This window comes from Rhinolophus hipposideros, assembly GCF_964194185.1.
Source record: "Rhinolophus hipposideros genome assembly, chromosome: 1".
Taxonomy (NCBI): Eukaryota; Metazoa; Chordata; class Mammalia; order Chiroptera; family Rhinolophidae; genus Rhinolophus; species Rhinolophus hipposideros.
Genome location: NC_138047.1, coordinates 20,325,430 through 20,352,905, shown reverse-complemented (window position 1 = coordinate 20,352,905; position 27,476 = coordinate 20,325,430). Strand labels below are relative to the sequence as shown.

The 27,476-nt window shown below is 37.2% G+C and overlaps 1 protein-coding gene across 6 annotated transcripts in view; it reads right to left on the bottom strand.

The window, feature by feature from the left end:
• Positions 1 to 6,068: 6,068 nt before the first annotated feature.
• The window catches only part of LOC308508722 (ubiquitin carboxyl-terminal hydrolase MINDY-3), an 85,918-nt gene continuing 64,510 nt past the window's right edge, over positions 6,069 to 27,476 (bottom strand). For all 6 annotated transcript variants that reach the window (XM_081075904.1, XM_081075905.1, XM_081075902.1 and 3 more), the window contains 4 exons: positions 16,489 to 16,561; positions 14,165 to 14,252; positions 10,151 to 10,222; positions 6,069 to 6,996 (listed from right to left, as the gene is read on the bottom strand). In XM_081075904.1, the coding sequence (XP_080932030.1) occupies positions 6,847 to 6,996; positions 10,151 to 10,222; positions 14,165 to 14,252; positions 16,489 to 16,561 (383 nt within the window). In that variant the 3' untranslated portion in view covers positions 6,069 to 6,846. The remainder of the gene's footprint in view (positions 6,997 to 10,150; positions 10,223 to 14,164; positions 14,253 to 16,488; positions 16,562 to 27,476) is intronic.

Here is a 27,476-nt window from a genome sequence, read left to right as displayed (position 1 = left end):
CTGCTTTATGGTTCGTCTGCCTGGAAGGGGCTTGGGTAAGCTGAAAAGACCAGTGGTATTCTGTGCTATTTATTCAACAATTAATGTTTGATTTTGAAACAAGAGTAATACATTGGTTTCATTAGGCTTTATCTGTCTCTTTTGCTTTGGTAGACTATAATCATCTATACATCTCTGTCCTTAATGACTATTTTTGAGATATAATTGATGTATAACATTGTTTTAGTTTTAGGGGTACACCGTAATGATTCGATATTTGTATACAAGACATGACAATTAAGTTTGCGAACTCATTCTAGAAAAAGTTCTATGTACCTCATTGCTGAATATCACTATAGTCACCTTCGAAGTGCTCCCCTTGGGAAGCTATGCACTGACGCCAGCGCCTCGTCTACCCTTCAAAGCAATTTTGGAATTCTTTTTCTGGAATGGCCATCAGAGCTGTCATCGTATTACCGTTGATTTCCTGAATGTCATAAAAATGTCTTCCTTTCAATATTTCCTCTCTTTGGGGAAAGAAAGAAGTCATTGGGGTCAGATCAGGTGAGTAGGGAGGGTGTTCCAATACAGTTATTTGTTTACTGGCTAAAAGCTCCCTCACAGACAGTGCCGTGTGAGCTGGTGCCTGCCTTGTCGTGATGCAGGAGCCATGAATTGTTGGTGAAAGTTCAGGTTATCTTTTTCACGCAGCCTTTTCAGCACTTCCAAATAGTAAACTTGGTTAACTGTTTGTCCAGTTGGTACAAATACGTAATGAATAATCCCTCTGACCTCAGAAAAGGTTAGCAATGTTGTTGCAACAAAGTTCACGATCTTAATTGTCAGACCTCATATATACCTACAGTAGGCAGATCTGTTACATCCGCTGGTCTTGACAGACTGGCCTTATATAGCAGGTATCCTGTAGGTTCCAGTGGCATAGTCTCTCCCGGGTCACCTGATGTGTGTGCTCCAGGGGTGTCCTTTGTGTGGCTTGTGTGTGCCCTCCTGTTGTAGTTGAGCCTTGACTCTTGGCATGTACATGGGTGGGCTAGCTCCCCAAGCTGACTGGCCGAGACAGCTAGCTGTGACTACAGCAGATGAGCAGTTGTGCAAGGGATGACCCCACAGAGCAGCAGTTACTTTGGTGACCTTCTTGTGACTGCCAAATTTGTCCTTTGGGTCTATCATTTGTGGAGCTGGTTGTATGTTTTCTCTGCTGTGGTCTGAAGCTGGCAACCCAGTGTGTTGTGTTTGCAGCCTCTTAGAAGGGGCTCCTGTGCAAGGTAGCCACCACTGGTGCCTACCTTGGAGCTATCTGGTAGGAGCTACAAAGTGATCTGTAGTTGGTGTCCACTTGTTCTGGGCTTGGAAGCACTTGGGAGAGGCCATATTGTGAACCAAGGCCCCCTGCCACTAATATCGGGCTTTGAACACTTTGGTAGACACAATATGAGCTGAGGCCAGTTGCCACTTGCTCTGGGTTTGTGGCTGTACAGTTGAGGCTACATTCCAAGCCACGCCTGGCTATTGTTAATACCAGGCTTGGGGCTACTTGATGGGACTTACAATGCAAGTTGAGAGGGGTTGCTGCTTGTGCTAGGTTTGGGGTATCTTAGCAAGATGTACAGAGCACACTGAGGCCAGCTGCTGCTTGTTTGGGGTTTGTGGACTTGTGAGAGATTTTAGGAAACTTCAAAATGCAAGCTGGCAGTTTGTTTGTATGGAGTAGAGGTTGGAAGTCGCTTGGCCCAGTGCATGAGATGGGTGGGGCAGGGTCTCGGGGAATCACCAGAGAGGTTCTAATGGCTTTACCCAGATTAATGGAGAGCTCAGATTTGGCACCTGCGCTGGGTGGGCTGGTTGTGGGGAGGGTTCTACAAAGGAACAATAGTTCCTGCCATCACTTCTGTCCCTGGAGATTTGTCTCTACCTGTGCCCCTCCAGCCCTGTCACTGAAACCACTCAATTTATTTCCTCCTCATATGTCCCTGGCGCTTTTTGAACTACTTTCTCTGCCCTGGAGCCTATAGAGTGAGTTTGTGAGTGAGCAAGTCTGTGTGCGGGCTCTTTAAGACAGGCAGCTTCTAGGTTTCCAGCAGCCCTTCTTTCATTCAGAAGTAATCCCTGCTGGTTTTCACAGCCAGATGTTATGGGTACTTCTCTTCCTGGAATTGAAGCCCTGGGCTGGGATCTCTCACTCCTCACGTGGGACCTCTGCAGCCCAAATATTCTTAATTCCCACAGTGTAGGTGTGGGGCCTGCCCATTCCATGTCTCTGCCATTCCTACCAGTCTCGTCGTGGCTTCTTTATATCCTTAATTATAGGGCTTTGTTTAGCTAGACTTCAGGTGGTTCTCCATGATGGCTGTTCTATAGTTTTGTTGTAATTTTGATGTGGTCATGACAGGATGCGAGCACAGCTTGACTTTTAGTCCTGGAACTATAGTTTTCCATATCTTCATTCTCAGCCTACATATGTATTTAAGGCTAAAGTGAGTCTCTTGTGAACAACATATTGTTGAATATTGTTTTTTAATCCATTCAGCCATTCTATGTCTTTTTATTGGAGAATTTAATCCATTTACATTGAAAGTAATTATTGGTAATGAGGACTAGCTATTGCCATTTTAAAAATTGTTTTCTGGCTGTTTTGTAGATCCATTGCTGTTTTTTATCCTGCTCTGTTGTTTTGTGTTTATTTTTGTTTTGATGTCTTTTGATATTGGTATGTTTTGACTTCTTTATAATGTTCTTTGGTATAATTACTACAGATTTTTCTTTTGTGGTTATTATGAGGCTTACATAAAATATATTAAAATTATAAATCCCTATTTTAAACTAGTAACTAAACTTTGATATTAATAGCAATCCTAAACTTTATACTCTTACTTAGCTTCCCCTCCACATTTTAGGTTTTTGATGTTAGTTTACATATTTTTTATATTGTGTATCCAATAAGATTATTGTATTTACAGTCTTTATTGTTTTCTAAAATTTTAAACTAGAGTCGTAATTACACAGCACTATTATCATATTACAGAATCTAACTTTGACTATATTTACCATTACGTGATTTTTTTTTGCCACCTTCTTATGTATTTATGATGTTAATTAACATCCTCTTTCACTTAAAGAACTTAGCATTTCTTATAAGGCAGGTCTATTGGTGATGTAATCCCTTAGTTTTTGCTTCTCTTTCATTAAACAATTTTAAAAATTAAATTACATTTTTTTAAAAAATTATTTTTATTGGGGAATTTTGGGGAAAAATTTTTTTTTTCCAGGACTCATCAGCTCCATGTCGTCGTTGTTTTCAATCTAGTTGTGGATGGTGCAGCTCACCGGTCCATGTGGGAATTGAATTGGCGACCTTGGTGTTATGAGCACTGAGCTCTAACCACTGTGCAACCAGCCGCCCCTTTAAATTACATTTGACATTCAATATTATATGCTGCAGGTGTGCAGCATAGTGGTTAGATATTTATATAACTTATGCAGGAAAGTCTTTTTCACAGATACAGGATTATCACTTTTAATTTCAGCAGTTTGAATATATCAGTATTAATCTTATTAGGGTTTTTTTGGGTTTTTTTGAGAACTTCTGGCTTTGCTTTTTGTCCGATTATATATCTGCTTTCTATTTCATTGATTTCTCCTTTTATCTTTTTTTCCCTCACAGTTCAGTAGTTTGTTTTGTATATTCAGAATTGTGCAACCATCACCATCTATTCTAGGACATTTTTATCTCCCCTTGAAGAAACTCCATACATATTAGCAGCCATTCCCCACTCCTGTTCTCCAACTGCATCCCCACCCCAGCTCCTGGTGACTGCTAATCAATCCCCTGTCTATGGTTTGCCAATTCTGGACATTCCACATAAATGAAATCATATAGTGTGTGTGTGTTAACTTAGTACAATGTTTTCAAGGTTCATCCATGTTGTAGCATGTATCAGTAACCCATTCTTTTTTATTGTCAAATAATATTTCGTTCTATGTATATACATTTATCAATCCATCAGTTGATGGACACTGAGGTTGTTTCTATTTTTGGCTAGTATGTATAACACCATGATATCCACAATAACATGAATATTTACGAGTTTTTGTGTGAATATGTTTCCATCATTTCTCTTGGGTGTATATACCTAGGATTGGAATTACTGGATTGTATGCTGTTCTTAACATTTTGAGCAATTGTACACGTTTTTCTAAAGTGACTTCATATTACATCCTTACCAACAATGTGAAGGTCCCAAGTTCGCCACATCTTTGTCAACACTTATTGTCTCTCTTATTTGGGCATCCTAGTGAGTGTGAAATGGTATCTTGTGGTTTTGATTTGCATTTCCATCATGACTAATACGTTGACCATTTTTATGTGTTTATTGGCCATTTGTATTCATTTTGGGAGATATATCTCTTTGAATCATTTGCCCATTTAAAAATGTGTTTTTATATTTGAGTTATGAGTTCCTCATCTATTCCAGATGCTTTTCAAATATTTTTCTCCCATTCTATAGATTGGCATCTCCCTTTCTTGATGGTGTCCTTTGAAACACTATGGTTTTAATTTTGCTGTCCAATGTATCTTTGTTGTGTTTTTGGAATTCTAAAAAACCATTGCCTAATCCATGGTCGTGAAGATTTACTTCTATGTTTCTTCTAGGAATTTTATAGTTTTAGCTCTGACAATTGGATTGATCAATTTCAAGTTAATTTTTGCATATGGCATGATGTAAGAGTCCAAATTCATTTTTATTTGTGAATACCTCTCTTTTTATCTTACTATTTACTTCCTTTTATTAACTTTGGGTCACTTGATTTTGAGATGAAGCTTAGCTTTCCAATTTCTAAACCTACTTTTCTAATATATTTATTGAAATCTATACATTTCCCTCCAAGCATCGTTTTAGTTACATCCCACCGTTTTTGCTATGTCCTTTTTTCATTATCATTTGGTGAAAAGTATATTCTAATTCCCATTTCAAATTTTTTCAACTCTTGGGCTATTCAGACGTGTGCTGCTTAATTCTAATCTTTTGGGGATTTTCTAGACTTGCTTTATGGCCCAGTATATAGTCTATCTTGGTAAGGTACCACATGCACGTAAAAAGAAAAGGTATCTGCTGTTTGCTGTGGCGTTCTACATCTGTCAGTTCAAGCTAAGGTCCCAGTCATGCCACTCATGTGAGTAAAGACACCTCAGGTGAGCCTCCAGAATGAGAAACTGACAAGGCATCCCCACTGTGCTCTGTTCAAACTCCTCAGCCACAGAATTTGTAAAATGATTGTTTCATGCCATGAAGTCTTGGGATGGTTTGTTATATAACAATAGTAAGAAAAAATACTTGTTTGTAGGTTTAAACATAGGCTGAATGTTTGAGACAAAAAATCTATGCCTTTTCATAATCCTAATGGAATTTGGGACTCAAGTTAGAGAATTAAGAGAATAATTCTAGCACAGTGTATGTGTATTTCATATACATTTAAAAGTAGACTAACCAAAATATGGAGATTTTAAGGCTGCAATTGTAGTAGCTAGAATTCACACTCCTGAATATAAAATTTTACCAAGTTATACATAAAATGTTGTGCACTATTCCCTATGCTAAAAATCTACTTATTATAATTGTGTCTATAAAAATAAAACAATATCCAAACAGATTCACAGAGGAAATACACGTTCAATTATATTGCTAAAGGAAGTGCAGTTGTGAAATTCCCAAGAGGCAGTCAACAATTGCCTGCCTTAAAAGTGAAGCAGTGCCTCTGGCTATTCCCATTTCAAATTGCTGGGCCACAGACCTATCAGAAGAAAGTAAATCTCTCTCTGAAATAATCAGGATGGGGCTTCTCTGACTTTGTCCACTGGTCCACACAGCTGCCACCCAGGTTTTAGTGCTTCTGACACCTGAGTTACAGAGCTCGTAGGTAAGTGTAAGGTTTGATCTCCTTTTCAAAGTGGTGTACGAATCCATTAGGCATTTTTCCTGTGTCGTGCTCTCAGGGTTACTGGGCAGAGATGTTTAAAAGAATGTATTTATTCTGAGCCACCATTGTTAAAAAAAAAAAAAATGCATTGGTACATTAAAGAAAAAAGTATTTATTTAGGCCATCCACTAGGATTGTAATAAATAATGCAATATACTAATGTAATAACAGATGTTTTCATGCATTTATCATATTTATAAATTTACAAGAAAGCTGGCTTACAGGGCTGTTGGGACAAATTTAGAAGAATATTTGGCAATACAGTGAAAGTTAAATGTTAAAACTATCAAACATACTCTTTCCTATCATTTTTTTGTAAAAACACATCCTCTATTGCTGAATAAACGCTAATGTTCCTTTATAGTTTCTTTTTATAAACATGCCTGAGCTAAGCCAATTGTCAAAAGGTCCAAGTTGATAATGTGTTATTTATCAATATTTCTAATGGAAAACAGATTTTAGAAAAATAAAAATGAAATATTCTGCATTTCAGTGTGGAGGCTGATATACTGCAAGCCAGAATCATTTAAACAATAAAATACGCCTGAATGAAATAAAACCCAAAGGAGAAGTTTATAAATAGTAACTGTGATACTCAGTATACAAATGCTATAGTACGATGATGTTTATAATTGACCAATTATCTGACTGCAGTAAATGGTGAACTTGGAAGCTTAATTTTTCTAGTAAATTTCACACAGTTAAAATAGGGTAACCTTTAACATAAATAATTTAAACATGTATCTTAATCACTGAAAATGTGTTATGTTATTTACAATTAAGCAGTGATACCAGTGTATAGCCAATCGCCTCCTGCATCCCTCTCTCAGTATCTGCGATTACAATCTTCCTTATTAATACTTATGCAAATCAGTTTAGTGAAGGAGAGCGATCTGTGGTCCAGAGTAATTCGATGTATGGCCATTTGGTTTGGAGACAGCGTTTAATAGGGGTGTCATCTGTTTGTAGCATGGGATCTTCAAAACCCAGAATAACAGCAGTCCCTTCCACGTACATTACCTGTTGAACAAAATAAAGCCACCAAGGTCAATCAATATTCTTAGCAAATTTTTGAGGGATACAAAAATTTTTGTAGGCTAGCAAAAATGCATTGGATATTGTTTCATACGGAACTTTACATCTAATTTTACGATAGAAATTATGAGCGAGAATATCTATTTACTGACTGTGAAAATAAATTTGGAAACAAGATAGTGACACACATTTTAACGGCTAGGTTACCAGTTGATTTTTAGATTTTAAGTTCATGACTTAAAAAAAAAAATCCCCAGTTTCTTTCTCACAAAAGAAAAAAATTCTTCAAATGACATATACCACTTAGAAGAGATTACATAATTTATACAGTTCCTACTATTTTAATACCAAGGCACTCAGACGGTCATGCTGCCTCACAAAATGAAAGCTATAATAGAAATATAGCTCTATATTCTGAGGACTTAATTTTCTTATTTCTATTTAAGCATTGAATCTCCAGGGCTGAAAGCAATTTGGATGTTTGAAATTTGCTATGCATTGTATTAAATACTCTGGAAATGCTGTTCAAGAGTTTACTGCAGGAAAAATCATGGAGAAAAACTTTAAAAGGCTGTCAGGACTGAAACAAAAATCAAATAGAAAGGCTGATACGTAAAACTAACCAGGTCCTTTATATGCAGTGACAATGATCACATCAGATGTAAACTGGCAGGTGGGTGTCAGAAAAACAATTTACGATACAAATCTTCTAAAAGCATCTATGAAATAACTTACTTAAACCAAACACTAACTTATTATAAGGGCTCACTGTGCACATTAAGCCATTTAGTCTTTACTTTCTTTTTGTCCAATAGAAAGAGAAATTCCGATTGTATAATTTAAAAAGAACAGATCTAGACAGCCTTTTTCTGAAGTATGTATACTGAGTTTTATATATCCAATGGCTGATACACATGATTGTAATTATGTTCTTCCAATATAAAAGCCATAAACTATTTGACTAAAGAGCTGAAACAACTTTATTAGCCTTAAATAGGAGTTTCCTGAAAAACACATTAAATATAGGAATAGAATATGTTATATTAAGTCAGATGATTTGGTTTCATGAATCTACTCTTTTTTTGAGGAAGCTCTAAAGATTTTAAAGTGAAATACATTATTTTCATCTTTGGTTAATCATTAGTTTCTAATTTTGATGAAATGAACTTACTATTAAAAACTAAAACTCATGCTTTTCTACTCCAAGTAAAACTTCCTTTTCTGAAAAATCGTCCACAAAGGCTGTAACTCGGGGTACACTAATTAGAGGGTAAAGAGAGGACCTACAGTCCCTGTCATGGGCACAGCACTGTGACCTGAGCGCTGCTGGGTCACGCTCCCTCCCACCTGGCCAGCATTCTCCCTTTGTCCGTTCCCTCAGATGTTTTAACAGTACCTCAGGTAGTGGTCTGCCATATTTCAGCTCCTGAGTAACTTCCAAACATTACACGTCTGCAACTTAAGGGCATACATGCTTTGCTTTATAGTTCTTACATGCTATTGTCACGTTAATATTTCATCTTTGGTTTCTGATCTTTGTTGGTAGGTCAGATGCTTATCATGAGCCTGATTTCAAAATTTACTATATACAGATAGTATAGTCAATCAGACCAAGGACAGGAATGGGAATCAGGAACTCGGTTCCACTTCCTGCTGTGCCAGTGACTTCCTGTGTGACCACGGTGAGTCACCTAAATCTCCCTGTCTCAGATGCCTCGTCTGTAAAATATGCATAATATTTGACCATGACCGTGTGTAGGTGGATAATTAGTACTGTAAAGTACCTCCTATTCCGAGGCTATGTAAAATTTCAAAATATAGACGAAGCTCTCAGTAACACATTAGGAAATGGCACCCAAGTTCTCTTATTGACAATTTATATGTTTTTGCTATCTATAACTGCTGTGTGAAAAGACCTTTAGATCTAATTTAATAAAATTTCTAATTTATATTCTATTAGACTGAAACTTTTATTTTCATGTTTATTTGTTCTAACTAGAATTATGTATTTAGTGAACATTATGATCTATTTTCTGTAGCCATTCTCAATTTAGATAATTGTGAAACCAGCATGGTTATTTCAAGTGAAAAGGCTATGATAGGCCCTTATTCCTTCTAACATTAGCTATATCTTCTGTGACTGTTACTTGAATAAATACAAACAGAATAGCTATATCGTTAGTGTCGACAAAGCTGATAGTTGATCAAAAAGGGTGAATCATGAGACCAACTCTTGAACTAAACCAGGTGAGTACAGTGGAATCACCTTGGTGCCTCTGTCAACGACTCACTCTCAAGGGGCAGCAGCAAAGCACAGTGGGTAGCGCGCAGGCTCTGAGGCAGACTACTGAAATTTCAGCCCCAGCTCTGCCCTTTCCTGGCTCTTTGACCTTAGCAAGTTGCTTACCTCTCTGTGTTTCAGCTACCTCTACTGTAAAAGGCGGGTATACAGACCATACTTACTTCATAAGGTGGAGTGAAACTTCAGATGAAACACAGTACCTCATACAATTCCAGGTAAATGCTCGCTATTATGGTCATTAATTTAAATCCTTCAAAATATTTTTCTCAAAAGTCTATTACCCCTTTCTTCACTTGAATGGAGCAGTAACTTTGGCTGGATGACATGATGATGTTGATTTAGTAATAGCTACACAGCCAAGGGTAACACCATGTACAGAGATGTAGTTATTTTGTCAAAATACTAGTTCCATGTTTCCCCGAAAATAAGACCTAGCCGGACAATTAGCTCTAATGCATCTTTTCGAGCAAAATTTAATATAAGACCGGTTATATTATATGTTATGTTATGTTATAACTGGGTCTTATGTTATAGTAAAATAAGGCTGGGTCTTATATTAATTTTTGCTCCAAAAGATGCATTAGAGCTGATTGTCTGGCTAGGTCTTATCTTCAGGGAAACACGGTACTCCAAAATCTGAACAAAGATCTCACTGAGTAACATACACTGGATAAACCAAAATATGACCAGTTCTGAAATACACTGTAATAGTAAAGAGATTCCTGGAATAATTTCCTTAGGTAGCAATTTTGTGGGAATCAAACATTGTAATATATTCATATATTTATTTCATCAACCCAGGTGAAGACACATTACTATATGAATGAATTAGCATACCTTTTCATTATAATTGGATTGCTTCAGTCCATTGTAGTGGTAGACAGTGAAAGACTCTGGACCACTGGAGCCCTATTATAAAGAAAGTACTATTAAAACTTTAAATTATATCTATATCAGGCAACTGCTAGTTAACATATATCTATATCAGGCAACTGCTAGTTAGCAATTGAAAGTAAAATGTAAGTTTCTTCAATCTTTATCCTTTGATGGGGAAGTCATTTGATAACTGCATAAATCTAAGTTTCTTGCTTTAACTATGAGAAAATATAAAACCTGAAACAGTTGCTTCTGGGGAAGAGACTGGAAAGTGGGGGAGTGCTGACTTTTCTTAGATGTCCTGCACTACTAACTTTATTTTATAATTTTACCTATGCGCACATATAACTTTTTTTTTTAAAGAACAAGTTTCTAAAACACATAATCAGGGCTTAGATTTTAATAACATTCAATAAAGAAAGGATATCGTATAAATAATTGTATTAAACTTTCAGAAAAACTGACCATGTTATTCCTACTTTCTTAATCTTGGTTCTCAGTTAGCTAAAGATCAAGTTCAACTGTCTTAACCTAGCACTCAAGGCCATTAATGGTCTGGCCCCACTGATTTCCCTCAGGGCCTGTGGCTGTCTTCCTGCCATATCCAATTGATACAAGGATAGGAATGTGACTTTGCTGGGCCACCATCCCTCCTTAGATTTTTTTTCCAATTGAAACTAAGGGAAGAGAGCTGCTGGCAACTGTGGGTAGCTTCAGGTTCCTAGAGAAAGACAGGCTGAGAAAATGTAGCTATTTTGGAGAGAGGAAGGACAGATGATGGAGAGACTAAGCCAGTCTCAGGATCCTCGAGCGGCTTCTGCTACTTGCTTCTTCAAATCCTGAGCTACTCCTTCCAATGCATAGCTTTCCCGCCCACTTAAATCAGTTAAGGCTGGGGTTCTGTGATTTGCAACCAAGAATCCTAAAACACAGGCCCTAATCTACCTTTTCAGTCTTATCTGCAACTACTCACTTTTCTGAATCCTCTTAGCCAAGCATATTACTCATTTTCCCATGAAAAGACGTTTTGTTGTTGGCTCTTTGCACATTCATGGCTGTTTTTACTCCTCTCTCAAACGCCTTTCCCTCGCCCTCTTTTCAAGACCTGGTTCAAACCTTGCTTTTTCTGTAAAGTTTCTCTTGCACACACTAGTTGGGACCTTAATAATAACAATTGTCTCAAAAATTAATTTGAGAACAAATCATATCACCTCTTCAGTTATTTTGAAAGATTGTTTAAATTTTTAACTTTTTAAACTTTTCATTCTTGTATTCCCAACTAAAATCCAAACTGTCATAATTTTTGTATCCTACTCAATACTTCACAAAAAACAGAAAAAGCAGTAATTTATTCAGTCATTTCCTTAATTATGTACATGAGTGAATGCAATTAGTTACTTAGATAATCTGGCTGTTGATTTTCAGAGTTAATATACTTTAACTTACAACAGAAATATTTACTATAATTGAATATAGTTTATATTCTCTAGTCCAGTCATTAACACATACTGAAACATCAAAAGGCAGTGTAACACAGAGGGACAGTACTTAGTCTCTGGGTTCGGTGACCTATGCTGGACTCCTGAATCAGCCACTTACCAGCTGTATGACCATGAGCAGTTTCTCAAATTCTCTACTCCTCAGTTTCCTCATTGACGAAAGGGGAGAAAAATATTACCTAATTTATAAGGCATGGTAGTAGCTGCTTCTGCTATTCTTATTATAAACAAATTGCCTTGAAATGCTTATGAGTATTCCCAGGTTTTTCCCCCTCCTCTGCCTCTGCCTTATAGCAAAGAAATACTCTTCCATAGCACCCATTTTAAGCATTTGTAAAGACTATTGAAGTTAAATATTTTCCTGGCTGTCCTTCTGATCGAAGTTTTTTCACTTAATATATTCTTAGTTGATTGTTTACTGAGTGTCACTATATTGGTCTGTTAGGTACCAAGAAATATATGAATAGGGCCAAAATGAGTGATAGAGTCATTTTACACTTTGTGACTACAGAGAAAGGACATCAGTGGTGATGACTGTGATCAGAGAGGTCTGAGCTCTTACAGGGTGTGAATGTGACAGGTCTTCCGCTAAAGCAGTTGGTCTCAAACTCTGGCCCCATCAGAATCCTCTAGAGGGCTTGTGCAAACCAACTGCTGGGCCCCACCCCAAAGCTTCTTATTTCTTAGGTCTGAGGAGGGCCTGAGAACCTGCATTTTTAACAAGTTTCTTGGAGACCACACTTTGAGAACCCACTGCTCTAAAAGGAATCAAGGGCAGGATCATGTACTTTGGTTGAAGAAAATGCATGAAGTACACCGGGGTAACGAGCTCAGTGAGGTTCAGATGCAGTTTGTTCAGAAGAATAGCAGGAAATAAGCAAGCAGGAAGAGATGAACTTGGTAGAACAAACAGAATAATGCAATGGAAGAGTATGTCATCTGTAAAAGAGAAGGGGACTAGAATTTTCTTTAATTACCTCAAAAAATACTAAAATTAAAAAATTTCTTGAATAAGTTCTTGGAATGATTGTAAACAGCATCATGGAATTAACTAAATGTAAGATATGTATTTCCAAAACAGTTGGTAACTAGCTCCCTTTGTTTATGTTTCCCAGCCATTTTTCAATATCTTCCTACAATTAAAAACAAATATCTTGTTATTTCCTTAATAACTAAGAAACCAGTATTTCTATAACACGTCCTGACAGCATCCTTGAAATAAATTAAAAGTAAAATTAACATTGTTTTCGCAAAAAAGTTTTAAATGCTAAAGTTTATTAAGCATTTATTAAGATATCTAAATCAGTATTAGATTACAAAAAAGAACTTTTCAAAAACCCTAGAAGTTGGAGAGTGTGACCAAATAGGACATCACAATCCACAAGTCTTGCTAATAATGTCAGAAATAAAGAATCTATTTTTTATGAAGCATTCACCAAAAATTTAAAAAGTCTAATAGCTATATTATGATATTCTTAATTACTTTTTGAAATTTCCCTCACTCATTTTCTTTACTCATAGTAACTATAACAGATGGATACTGGTTTAGAAAACATGAGTCATTTTTTGATTCCCAAGGTTAAATGTTAATAATATGTCTATTCTGTTCAAGATAATTTAAATCTGAGACACCAAATTAACAATTTTATCTTGACATTGTCCCTCTATCATTTTGTTACAATTTTTCTGCTTGACAATACATCTCTTTTATAATAGAGGTGGAACAGACATTGGCATTTCTATTAAAACAATGAACTTTAACTTAAACTATGCTGATATCTGATGAAATGATTACGATACACCTAAATAACTTGGTCTATGGTAAATGTTCCCCTCAGAGAAGAAACACAAAAGAAAAGACAGGTGTAGGCTACAGAACTGGCTTGCCAGTGACATAGACGGAACTCAAGAGGACACTAGCACAGTCTTCTTACTGGGCTCCGATCGAAGCCCAGCGGAAGACATGTCCCAACACGAACAGCACAGCTATTCCAAGGTTCTTCTTGTACTCAACTAAAATTCCCCTGGAACTCAGGTTCACTAGTAGGAGCTCCCACCACATACAGGCCCCTTTACCTTCTCTCTAGTATTTGGAAAGTTCTAAAAAGATACATACTTATCTATTAACACTAGTTAGCTGGAAAGGGAAGGAAATAGGAGTGGAAGTGGATAAATAGAATCTTTCTCTTTTGACTCCCCATACTTCTGAATTCTGTCCTTCTTATAGAAAAACAGTGTCATTAGTTGTAGTATCGGTGTAGACACTGTCTTCCACTACTCCTCTCTCCTGGAGTCTGTTCTGGACTGGAACTCACATGTCCTTCTGTCCTCTCTGTATGGCAAAGTATTCACATGATAATGCATATCTACATGTTAGCACATTTTTAATGAGTAGGAAAAAATCCTGAAACAATCACAGATGGTCATTCCCACAGAACAAAACAACAAATAGATTTCTTCAACTATGTTATGTTACCTGGTCAGGAAAAAATTCTTGTAGAAATGGACCCAATAATATGATTCCTAATCCTTCTGGATCTAATTTATACTTCATGATATTTATACTGTGGGGAGAGAAAAAAAGAAAAATACTGGATACCAAAGGAAAAAAAAAAAGCTTATTTTTCTTCTTTCATGACTAAATTACTGGTACTATAACACTCTGACTGCCAAAAATCCAAAGAGCTGTTTTAGCCTCTTAATGACAAATACACAGGAATGACATCTAATTTGCCAAAACTTGGTTATTTTTAAACCAGAATAATCTGTTACTATTTAGAATTTAAATTATGATGACTTCAGAATATTGTTCCTTATTAGGTAAAGTAATTTAAAAACCTAGGCTTATAAATGCAGGCTTATCTCCCAAAGGCAAACTCTCTTTGCTTCATAGGTATGCCTAAATTTAACAATCAGATGAGGCATTTAACTTAAAAACAGTGTTTATTTTAAGCTGAAGGAGAAAAACAAACAGAAGGCAGTGGTACATCAGATAATCAAAAACATCTCCTTTATAAAAACGTACTTTCAAGAACCAAATGAAGGCTTAAATTCTTAGATAATGTAACTTGAAGGTGAAAGAGGTGAGATAATTCACAAAGAGCTAAAGTACAGTGAATTACAGCAAGTGGTATATACTTTACTGTTTCAGGAGCCCAAAGTGAACAGTGCTTTGCATAGCCGGCTACCATTTGGGTATAGCGAAGGCTGGTGAAAGGTGTTATGTATGACTAGAAAGAAGGCAGAGAAAAATAGACTGCAATTTGAAGAGTTCTAAAAATGAAAACTTTCTCAAAAGAAAATTTTCATTCTCCATGTTATTATACAAACTATAAATACCAAGTTAAGTATTCCTTATTAAACATACAAAGGATATGATATTTTAATAGGTCTGAGTGAGGCCAAGAGGTTATGACACGAAACAAATTAAGCTAAGGACCTTATCTAATAAATTAGATATTTAACACATCTAATTTATTAAACCTAAATTTTGCCCTGTTAATTTGTGGGCCATCACAAATGTGATTAGACCAAAGTACAGAGTGAGTCTAACCTTTCAGCTACTTCTAGAAAAACAATCTAACTCAATTGTACTAACTTTATAATTAGAGGTATGTTTTCTGATGAAGCAAGGAAAATTAAGTAGACGATGTATAGCTATCTATGTAACAATTTGAAAAAAACACTCAACTTTCCCTTTCTCCTTCTTCCTGTCTTAAGAATTGTCAGTAAGTAAAATGAACTGAGTTCAATTCTCTTTTACAAATTAGAGTAATGAAAACAAGATGGTCTCCACTCAAAATCAGTTTAGAAGAAATCAGGTAATTACGATTATACTATTTATTGACTAGTTCAACTGTCTGAATTTTCTTCAAGTTGGAAACAGTTATGTGTAACTGTAAAGAACAGATAATATCACAGCTCTAGGTAGTAAGACTCAGACATACTAATTCAGATGTGATTAGTTTGTAAATGTTTATATGTATTTTCATATTTTGGGACCAAAGACAATGACACAGTATTAATGTTAGGCAATACTTCAATACTTTCAATATTGAAAAGCTATATTCTGTAATATTCTGGGTCACTTACAAAGGTTTCTGATCAGTACAGTGGTACCTTGGTTTTCGAATGTAATCCATTCCAGAAGACCGTTTGAGTTCTGAAACATTCGAAAACAGCCAATAGCTAGGCCTCAGGATCTTGCACTCAGTGGAAGCCTTGTGACATGTTCCACTTCTGAGAGGAGTGTTCGAAAACCAAAGCATTTACTTCCGGGTTCATGGCATTTGTAAACCGAAATGTTCATCAATGAAGATGTTCGAAAACTGAGGTACTACTGTACCTGAATCACTTTGATATGTTCAACATCTTTAATCAAATGTTCTTAAGACAAAATCAGCGGCCTGCAGCTTATTTAAGCAGGACTACTAGCAATACAGACGTTAGATAGACCTCTCACCACTTTCACTGAAGCTACTAAAGAGGTAGAGAATTAAAACAAAATTCTCACAGTGAGAAAAAACATTCAGTTTATTGCCAAAACACACACACACACACATTTAGCACTTTTTAAACAGCAGGACGGTAAGTGCAGAGTGGGAGAGAAAGCCCATTTTAAGAATGTCAAGCCTCTGTGATAACACCGGATGGTCTCATTTCTTCCTAAGTCTTGGCTTTATATAAAGTGTTAGGCTTTGTATATGCAGGTTTAGATTTTTATAAAGGTAAAAATGTATATAATGTTTTAAATTCAATAGAATTTTTGAATTGGTTAAATAGCGCTTCCTATGTACTTACTACTCAGGATCTGAAACAAGGTCCAAGGCTTTCATCACATCTTCTAGACATGAACCAGGTATGAATCCATTATCTGGGGGGAAACAGGAACAAGTGGGAATAAGTTTACTTCAAGAAATGCTGTTATTGCTGATCAGATTCCAGCAAAAAATTACATAAAATGGATACGAAGAGTTAAAGAACAGCTTATTAAGTTTATTTTAGATACAATGCCTATTATTGTTAGATGTTCCCTTTTATTAGTTTTCTTGGGCACATGTGCAAAGATTTATTTTCAAGGTTAGTTTCTCATAAAAAAAAGAATTAACTACCTAACAAAGAAACCTTAAAGCCAAATTATTTCTTAACCAGGCTTACAAATCTAAGTAAGTTTTTCTCTACTTAGTTATAACAAATATTTAGTAATTTGGCATATTTTTCAATAAATAATGTGCACCTTTAAATTCCCTTTAAGAAATGCATTTAAAAGAATTCTTTACCAATGAATTCCTTTCGTCACCATGTTATTTAACTTCTTGAAGAACGTTAATGATTCATGGTTATTTAGATAGCTGACAATATAAGAGCAAGAAAAGATATCCCTACAACAGCCTTGATTTATATAAAAGCTGTAGATTTAATGGGAAAAGAATTCAAAATTAAAATGCAGAGTAGAAGCAAATGTTAAGCCTAGTTTGTGGAAAATAATCCTTTTCTTGGGCTTGATGGGGAAATAGCTTTGGCAAATGGCCCAAACTCTGATGCTGCAACAGAACATGACACACGAAAAAAAAACTTGCAGGACAGTTTGAAATCACGGTTTCAAACAAGCAATCACAGTTTTATTCCCTTAAATGTACAGTTCTTCTACCCATTGACTCATTCCTGAAGGCTGCCTCAGCTTTAAATCAACTTCTAACACAATATCCTTTTCAGGGATTAGATAACTTAAAAAAAACAAAAGTCTCATGGAGAACAAGATGTCCCAAAGCCTTGCTTCCATAATCAAACTGCAGAATAAAGTGTAGTTGCTCTTCCAGAATGTAGCATGTACTGTGTCTATCAGAAAGAAAATAAAGTAGTTTATGATTATAAAAGGGTGTTTTCTTAAACCTTATAAGCAGATGTTTACCCATGTGACTGGCCTTGACTAAAAGGCTAAGATTCATTTAAGATAATTAAAAATGTACAGTTTTTAAAAGTGAAAGTTCAGAATAATCCCAATTTGCCAGGTTACCAATAGTCTGAAGTATAGGGAATAAAGAACGTGCTTTAAGATTTGTAAGCCTAATTTTGATGAGTCTGAAAGGTAGAAAAGGAATATTTGTTTTGTTTAGTCACAGACAAAAGCTCACCATATCTAAATGTAAAACCGGCTGTATTAGGCCACTAGCAGGCAGGACTGATGATCCGGAAAGGTTCCTGCATTATGGACTATCATGTCCGAGTAGGTCAACCTACTCGTGTTACTGTTCTCAGGAGCACTGAGAAGTGGGCAGCCTCATCTCCTCTTAACAACCTGAGAGTCAGCTCCCACCCCCACGAAGAGCTAATTGGCTGTATAAAACACAACTAGGAAAACAGCTAAGTGACTTTCTTAACGCAAACATGATTAATAACTTCAAGTTTAACTATTCCAACCCATGTTTAAGGTGCCTATGAGATGTACAACTTATGAACATCTCCTGCGGTGCATCCATGACTACAGTTAAGTCCGTGACCCTACATTTTGCACATTACAGAATTTGAAAACTAGAGATTCTGAAATAATTTTCTCAATACCTCAAAGATTTTTTGATAGACTTAAGATTGGAAGAGGAGATTTGGAAACTGCTTACTTGTTTGGAAACATTTATTTTGATGTTACTTTAATTAATCACTCCTATCAAGACAAATTCTTGATAAATTCTTGAAAAAAAACAGAATCATTAAGTCTAAAACCAGATAAAACTTAGATCAGCTACTATTCAGTCAACTGATTCCTTAAAGAATATGGAAATAGAGACACAATGATGATAAAGACCACAGCAAAAAAAAAAAAAAAGAAAAAGAAAAACAGCAGAGGAAATCTGAGTACAACTGGTTGACTAGTCAGCACACCTAAGAAGCACTAAATGACAAAGTAGAACTTGAATGCATGTGTAAATGAACCCCATGAATATAAAATGGCCTTTGACAGGCTTGAAAGCTCAGAAGAATGGGGAGGGGAGAACAAAAGGCACAGCAGTAGTGATGTAAGCAGCTACTTTGTAAATGTTCAAATGCAGTTAAATTGGTTTTAAAGCAGTGAGAAGAGAGGAACAAAGCTGTGTGTTTAAACCAGCAAACAACTGCGAAGTGCCTAGCTCCTAGAGGGTGGCAGGAGGAATACCTCAGTGCAAGCCAGTAGTGATGCAGGAGAGGGAAAGCCAGAGGAGTTTGTCATTTCCTGGGTAAGAAAACCCTTTCATAATTGTGAAGAAATCAGAGCTGGACTTTGAGGAGAAAGAAGTACAGCTCACGGTTTTCATTGTGAAGAAACCTGGCAGGTCTCTTTTAAGTAAGGAACTAGTTAAAGTGGGTGCTGCTGGAAGAAAGCAAACATTAGGAATTAACAGAGGGCAAGAAACAGCTTGTGAGGAGACTGGGGGGCCAGCATTTGGGACTGTAACATTTTCAAACCACTGCAGGTGAGAGAGTCAAGTTTCCTGGGAATAGAAAAGAAAATCGAGAGCCAGTTAGAGAAATTTAATGACATTCGTTAATTTAGTCAAATAATAGTTATTTGACTAAATACTTGTTTTCCTAAAGGTTATGTTATACTTTACCTATTATCAGTAAAACTCGAATAACATGTAACTACAATTTGCTATAACTCTCAGTGAAGACATTTTCATATTTCAGCTTTCCTTGGTCTCTGCCTCAGTATTACTACGCTTTGCTCGACGGGCTCCGCAGTAGAGGAGGGGCTCCTGGATGGCACATTCCACAGGTCCAGGGCCCACCACAGCTCCTGACACACGTACCTCACCTGTTCAACAACATCTGTTACGTCTAATTAATCCTAATTTCAAGTTTCAATAAACCCCACTGTTCAGGCACCGTGGTTCAACCAAAAACACCTTCTGATGAAGTTCAGAAAGAAATGAGTAATTTATGGCCTGTCCTGCAGAACTACTTGTATTATGTGATGAAAAAAACAGTGATGAGAATGCTACAGATGGTAAAGCATGGCAGTGAGCAAAGGGAGGCAGCAAAGGTATAGAGAAGAAAATTGCACCATTTAATAGGAATAGAAAGACTGAATTAAACAAAGGGCGATTTCTAGAGAATGTCTAAGGACTGGTGTAATCTGAACAATCTATAACAAGTAAAATTTTTCTTCCAGTTTTGAAACAATGCAGCCCACTGAAATCATTCAGACAAAAGATGGCTCTCAATATATTTTAGCCATTTTACAAAAAGTACTAGTATTTAAAGGGCTTCTTTTAAATCAAAATAGTATATATTCCTTGCCTAAAATAGGGTTGCTTCCTGAGATGTAATTCTACACGGCACAGAGAGAGAATAAGAGAAACGAGGAAACAAAACAAAAAACCTATTGTGTGTAATGTGAAAACCGGTGGGTATCATTTCAAATACCATCTACAGAGAATTCAGTGTCTTTGGAGATTACTGAGTAAGATCTATGCCACATAGTTTTGGATTTTTATAAAAAAACGATAGAGTCAACTTAATGAGTACTGAAATAACCATGTCAAGTAGATATTACGTCATTTTGCAGATGAGAAAACGGATGAGGAACTTGCCTGACATCACACAATTAATGAGGCCCAGAGCTGGGACTCGAATCCAGGCCTCCTGACAACCAAGTGGAGAGCTTTTACAAGTGACTTAAACTGTTGCAAAGTCCGTCTTTTCTTTTTCCAATTAAAGTGTAGGCAGGGATTATCATTACCATTTTGTTCTTCAGGTTGGTTTTTCTTAAGAACAAAATGGTAATGATAATCCCTGCCTATCTCCTAGGTTTAATGTAAGGTTTTAATGAGACAATACAGGTAAATTGCTTTATAAACTGTATGTTCCAAGCAAAGCCAGACATTATTATTATTATGTTCATACAGGTCCCCACTTATAAATCAGGTTTATGTTTCAAAAGATCATTAATGAGTCACCTGTTTAGAGCAGTGAAAATGTTTCACAGACGCAATCATAAGTGGTGATGAGCACGCGCAGTCCATTTAATTCATCCCATGCCGAAAGCATGGTGCCGACAGTGCTATCACAGGTTCACCTCTCAGACCTGTGTAGCAGCCAGGCCAGGAGCGAGATAGAAGGAAAAGTACTCGTGGGAACCAGAACTCAAGTCCTCTTTTCTTCGGCTGCCCCTGCTTGCCCCTTTTTTTGGTCAATTATTCTACAAATATTCTAAAGAGGATGAAAAAGGAAAACTGTCCTCACACCAGTCTCTGATAAATGGGAAGTGGAACTACCCAGAAACTTGTAAGAACTGTTAGTTCTTCAGTGTTCTGAGAAAGCCTGATTTGTTTAAATCTTGAAACAAGAGCAGGCACTATGTTTGGGGAAAAAAATCAAATTAGTAGATTAGCAGATTAGTTTCTATCTAAGTGACTGAAAAGACTAAAAATGAAAAACGATTCTGTCTTTAATCCTTCTGAGAGTGAACTATATATAGCTAAACCATACAGTGATATTCAGATGAAAAACTGCAGGTTTATTTTCTGCATGATAAGTCATATATGGAAAGAGATATCTTTTCTGAGGTGGCTGAACAACTTTTGATTGCTTTCTTAATTTCAGTTTGGAGTCCTGCTAAGTAAGTTTTCACACACAATACCATATAGATGAAAACCAATTTATTTAATCAATAGTTTTCTTTCTCTAGTAAAAACAGCAATTTTAATATATATCAAGATTCAATTCTGAAAAATTGTCAATGATTACAAATTGTTTTAGTATTGGTAATATAAGAAATTCTAACTTTCCTTATCAGTTGGTAAAAGAGAATAGTACAAGCCAGTTACTTCATTGATGATTTAAAAAGTTTTGCAAAACAAATATATCGTTTATGAGAATGGTAGCCTACTGACAACTGTATCCTACTTCAAAAACTTTGGTTTTAGTATCTTTGCATTCCTGATGGGATTAAACAAAAATCATCCTTCTAACATTAGCTTTTTTGAAGTTCACGTCTCTCATATTTATGAACACTCCTCCTTGCTCTGAGAGCACTGCTTTATGCCTTTATTCAATAAGCTATTATCATCTAAGATCTTCCGATCCTTTTCTTGTATGTTCCCATTTTCAAGAAACTCATTCATTCAGTTTCACTTTTAACATTTTCATCAATGAGATAAGGTATCCAAATTACCTTACCTCAATGAGGTATCCAAAAGGCAGATTACACGAAAAACGTGTTTGATTTTGGAATGGTTTGTGGAGGTTACCCTGGAATAAGAGTACGCTTGATAGCATTATAAAGGCCTGACTGGAAACAATGGGAAGATGCCAGTCTATCCATCATGCCATCCTACATGCAGGTAACCCCCGTGTAACACGGCACTTCTATAACATGGTTTTGCTCCAACGCGGTTGGAGAATTGGGGAAAACCTCATACTATACGGCATCCTAGAACACAGTTTCACTCTAACACAGTTTGAGAATTAGAGAAATCCGTGAAAGGCACGGAGCGTAGTAAGAGCTTTTAAGAGAAAAAAATGTCTCACTCGAAATTAGGGAAATCTTAATAGCTTTTAAGAGCAAAAGATACCTCATTTGAAATTTTTCATTTGAGCGTGGATGTCGTATCAGATTTGACTGCAGAATTTTAAAATTAGAATTTTAAAACCATTTTGTTTGGGAAGTATTAAGGTCAGAGGATGAAGATATCCTGTCAAAAAGAAAACGTCCTTGGTTAATGGTGCTTAGTAGTGATGACGAAGAAAACATTATTTAATACATATTAATACGTCATACTTTTGGTGAAATAGCTTTCATATAGTGTATTTTTAAATTTTTGGAACCCAACCCCGTTTTTTTATACTAGTTCTTTATTTCGTATAACATAGATTCGCATAACATGGCATTTTTAAGGAACCGAACACCGTGTTATATGGGGGTTACCTGTACTTCATCATAGACAATTCCACTCTGGAAGGATTTTACTGTATTACTCATACTGTAATTAATATTAGTAAGGGGAGAAACATGTCCCCAAACGGAGCAGGCATTTACATATGTATGATCGCCAGGTACTGCTCTCCACTGGAATATGAGGTAGAGAAAAGGTGAGCCTCTCTTAGTGGGTTGGACATGGCAGCAAAAAGAAACATAAACCTTTAAAAAATCCTTCAGAGGTTATCCCACAGGAAATTGATCAACTCATCCTGTGAAATATACTTCTTTAAGACATAAATCCAAGCCTTCACCATTAATTTCCTTGGTTATTCCCGTAATCTCTTGCTTCTAGCACCCCTTCTCTTTAGTGAATACTACAAGTTATTTTTCTCGTGCCTGTCTTTTGACTCAAGTCAAACACTGCTGGCTATTTCATGCATATAGTCTGCTATCTCCTACCTGTGCTCATAGAAACGCATCACGTTCTCTTGTTTTGCTTCCATTTGCCAATGTAATCCTCCCTCCTCGGGTCTTCATGACAGCGCTCTGCCTACTCTAAGTTCACTCTAATGACATTTCTTTGAATCTTGTACTATTAACACCAATTTTATTTTCATATTCATTTGTTATAGGTTCTAAAAACAGTCTTTTCTGAACTTTGACCCTTAGCTCAAGTATATTAAAAACACTTAGGCATAGAAATGATTTATTTTCTATTTTTTCCATCAAAGGATTCAAAGTGGCAAGAGAATGATTATGGTTATCATCCTCCATGACATAGTTCAATGTAATAATTCAGGTTAAAGTTGTTGATTTGTAATAAGGCTAATTTCGTTCAGTTGTAGTACAACGTAAAGAGGAAAATCTCTTTTACTTCCTAGCTAAAGATTTAGAATGAAACGTAACCTAGAGTTTAAAAGATTATTCATTCCAAGAGGAAAGAAACATTTATGTTTCTTATGTTAGGGAAAAAGCCCAGTGGAAGAAGCTAACTCAATCAACTCACCAATACGAGCGCCAATTAAATTGGAACTGACATAAAATACTTAGCATGTTTTAAGCACTGGGCAAGGTGCTTCCCACAACATTATTTATTTAATCTTCATAATGTCTCTAAGAAATGGGTGTGTTTATTCTCATTTGATATATAAGAAAACAGATTTACAGACGTAAAAGTAACTAGCCTAAGCTTTCACTGCCACTAAGTTGTAAGAGAAAAGACACATCGGTATGAGAAACCTAAGAGCATTCTGGTCAATTACATTTGGTCAATTACAGACTGCATACATGCAGACTGCATTACAGACTGCATACATGTACCGTAAGACTACAATGGAGTTGAACAAGTCCTATCGCCTAGTGACGTCATCGCTGTCCTAACAAAGTACAACAGGTTACTCACAGGTTACTCACACGTTTGTGGTGATGCTGGGAGTAATCACTGCACTGCCAGTGCCATAAAAGTACAGCACATACAGTTGTTACAGTAGTCGGCTATACCATGTAGGCTGGAGTAAGTACACTCTATGTTTGCACAAGGATGAAATAGCCTAACGACGCATTTCACAGAATGTATCCCCATTGGTAAGTGGCACATGACTATATTCCTAGAAGTTGTGTGATTCAGTTTTTCAGAGCTGAACAGAATAGTGTCTCAAGACCAAAAACTTTAAAGATAGAAAAAAGTGTATTCAAAAAGGTAACTGAATCCACCCGGGAGTTCACAAGGATTTCACTGATTCAACAACTTTGGTTTCCACATGGAAATTCACAATGGAGTTTAAAGCAAGATGAGGTTCTAAAGTTATACTTGAAAAGTCAGTGACTTAGCTATAGTTATAATCACCCAAGGACATACATGCAAAGGTGCCAAGAGAACCCAGCTAACAATGGACATTACAGTGATACTTGTATGTACGTGAACTTTTCAAAACGATCTTAGGTAAAATAACCAAGCTCAGGCTCAAAAGAGGCATAAAGATGATTTCTCTTATTCTTCTCTAATTTTCCGACACAATTAATTATATAGAAATATTCTGAGTGACATCAGCAACACAGTGGAGTGTGAGGCCCCAACGCTTATCTCTCCCATGAAAAAACAAACATAATGAACAACTCCAAACTGAAGAAAACGGCTCAGAGAAAGCTCTGGATTAAGCAGCAGCAGCAACAACCCTGCAGAGCTCAAAAACCAAGAAAGGCTGCATAAAAGTATAGGAAGCATGTGACCTGTGTCACCCCATCCCCCAGCCAAGAGCAGCTTGGTACCAGGAGGGACCAGGAGGACCCCAGCGAGCCTCATCTTGCTAGAGGTCTTCCACAGTCTTCACCAATGCTGATCCCAGCTGAGGGAGCTGCCCAGATCACCCCGACGGTGGGCCTACAGCCAGAGCCTGGCAGTGTTGCGACATGACACCTGCCCTGAGGGCCCCCGTCAAGGATGTGCTGTGATCTTGGGGATCGGGGCCCACAGCCTGCCACCATGTGTGGGTGGGAGCTGCCAGTGCTCTACCTCTGGGCCCAGATCCTGGCTATGTTCCGCCATTCCCGGGGCAGTGTCCGCCGCGCCGAGCCCAGCTCACCGGGAACTAGGTTGCAGCTCTTACCCATCACTGCCAGGGTGGTTAAGGGTCAGGGTGCCACTGCCCTGACCGTAAACCCCTCGGCGCCGGATGACAACTCTGACTCATTGCTGGGCTGTGCTGCCACGGCTCAAGGCCAGCTGCCCAGGTCCTGACATGCAGATTTAACAGATTACAATGGGGTCATGTTGCTACTGACCTGCGACTGCCCCGCTGGAGCCAGACATGAGACTTTGAGGACCATCCTCAGGCTGTGCTGTTTTAACACCCTGGCCCCTGACCTCAATCCACCCTGCACCCTGTCATCTCAGCGATGAGCCACTGCTGCGTCTCTGCACACTGGCCAGAGTCATTACAGTGACTCTGCTCCAGTTGCACGGGATAGCTGCACAAGTGTCCACCCGCAGACACCAGTGCCAGAGCCACAGCAAGTGCACCTGCACCCCAGGACTGAGGCAGTGTGGTAGTTCTGCATGTGCCCAATCCTGGGACCCTGGCTCCGGCACAGCTCTCTGCCAGCATGCCAGGCCAGGAGCCACGAAGGATCCCTTCAGTTAGAACTTACTCCCATGGGCAAAAAAGAACAGAAAGACCCCAGCAGCCTTCACTTCCAAGGACCCCAACAGTCCTACCTCCCTCTGCTACACATAGGCCCTCCGTCTCCGAAGTCTTGGCCACAGGAAACCCCTGCAGTCTGGCCAAGGGCAACCTCAGCCACTGGAGCTGCACAAAGACTACACTGCTGTGCCTTCTCAGTACCAAAGACCCGCACCCCACTCAGCTGGTAACCTTGCAGCAAACTCCAGGTAAAAGACTATCCACTGAAGGCGACTGCAACATCAAGTGCTCAGACATCAATGCAAACGCATCAAAACCACAAAAAAGCAAGGAAACGTGACACCACCAAAGGAACACTGTAATTAAAACAAAAAAGACCCCAAAGAAATGCAGATTTATGAGTTATTGAAAAGATAATTTAAAATAATTATTTCAAGGAAGCTTAGTGAAATTCAAGAGAACACAGATGGACAACTCAATGAAATTAAAAAGAGAAGTTTAACAAAGAAATGAAAATCACAATAAAGGACAGAAATTCTGGAGCTTAAGCATACAATGAATGAAATTAAAAAATCCAATAGGTAGCTTCAACAGCAGGCTCAATCAGGCAGAAGAAACAATCTGTGAGCTTAAAAACAGATACCTGGATATTACTGAGTCAGAGGAGGATGAAGATATTAGAATGAAAAAAGAGTGAAGAAATCCTAAGTGAACTGTGGGGCACCATAGAGAAAAGGCATATCCATATTATGGGGATCTCAGAAAGAGAAGAGAAGGAAAAAGGACATAAAATTTATTTAAAGCAGTAACAGCGGAAAGCTTCCCAACTCTGGGGAGAGATATGGCCATCCAGGTACATGAAACTCAAAGATCCCCAAAGAGATTCAAGAAAACGAGATATTCACTGAGACACATTAGAAATAAGTTCTCAAAAAACAAAGATAAGTAGAAAATTTTGTAAGTAGAAAGAGAAAAATATTCATCACATACAAGAGAATCTCGATCAGGCTGCAAGCAGATTTCTCAGCAGAACCTTACTGGCCAGGAGACAAAGGGATCATTGTAACTATAAGATATATAATGAAAGTCACTTGGTTAATTAACCACATGGTCTACCCATAACAGATACACAAATGATACAAAGAATCAAAGCAAAGAACTATAAAAACTCATCAATGCACAAAGACAGAGAAGAAGAAAGGAACTGCAGAACAACAAATTAACCACAAAGCAATTAACAAAATGGCAATCGTATAAGTCCTTACTTATCAATAATTACTCTAAATGTAAATGGTTTAAGTTCTCCAATTAAAAGACACACTGTGGCTGAATGGATAAAAAAACAAAACCCAACTACAGGCTGCCTAAAAAAGACTGACTCACACTTTAATGACAGACAGGTTGAAACAAAAGGGAAGGGAACGAAAAGGGTATTCCATGCAAATTGGAACCAAAAGAGTCTAGTGTAGCCATAATTATATCAGACAAAATAGACTTTAAGTAAAAAAAACTGTAACAAAAGAGAAACAATGTCATTACATAATGATAAAGGGATTAATTCATCAGGAGCATATAACAATTATAAACATATGCACCAAATATTGAAGCGCCTAAATATATTAACATTTATTAATAGATCTGAAGGAAGAAATAGAAAGCAATGCAATAATAATAGGGGAATTCAATACCCCACTTTCAACAATGGATGGATCACCCAGACAGAAAATCATAAGGAAATAATGTACCTGAAT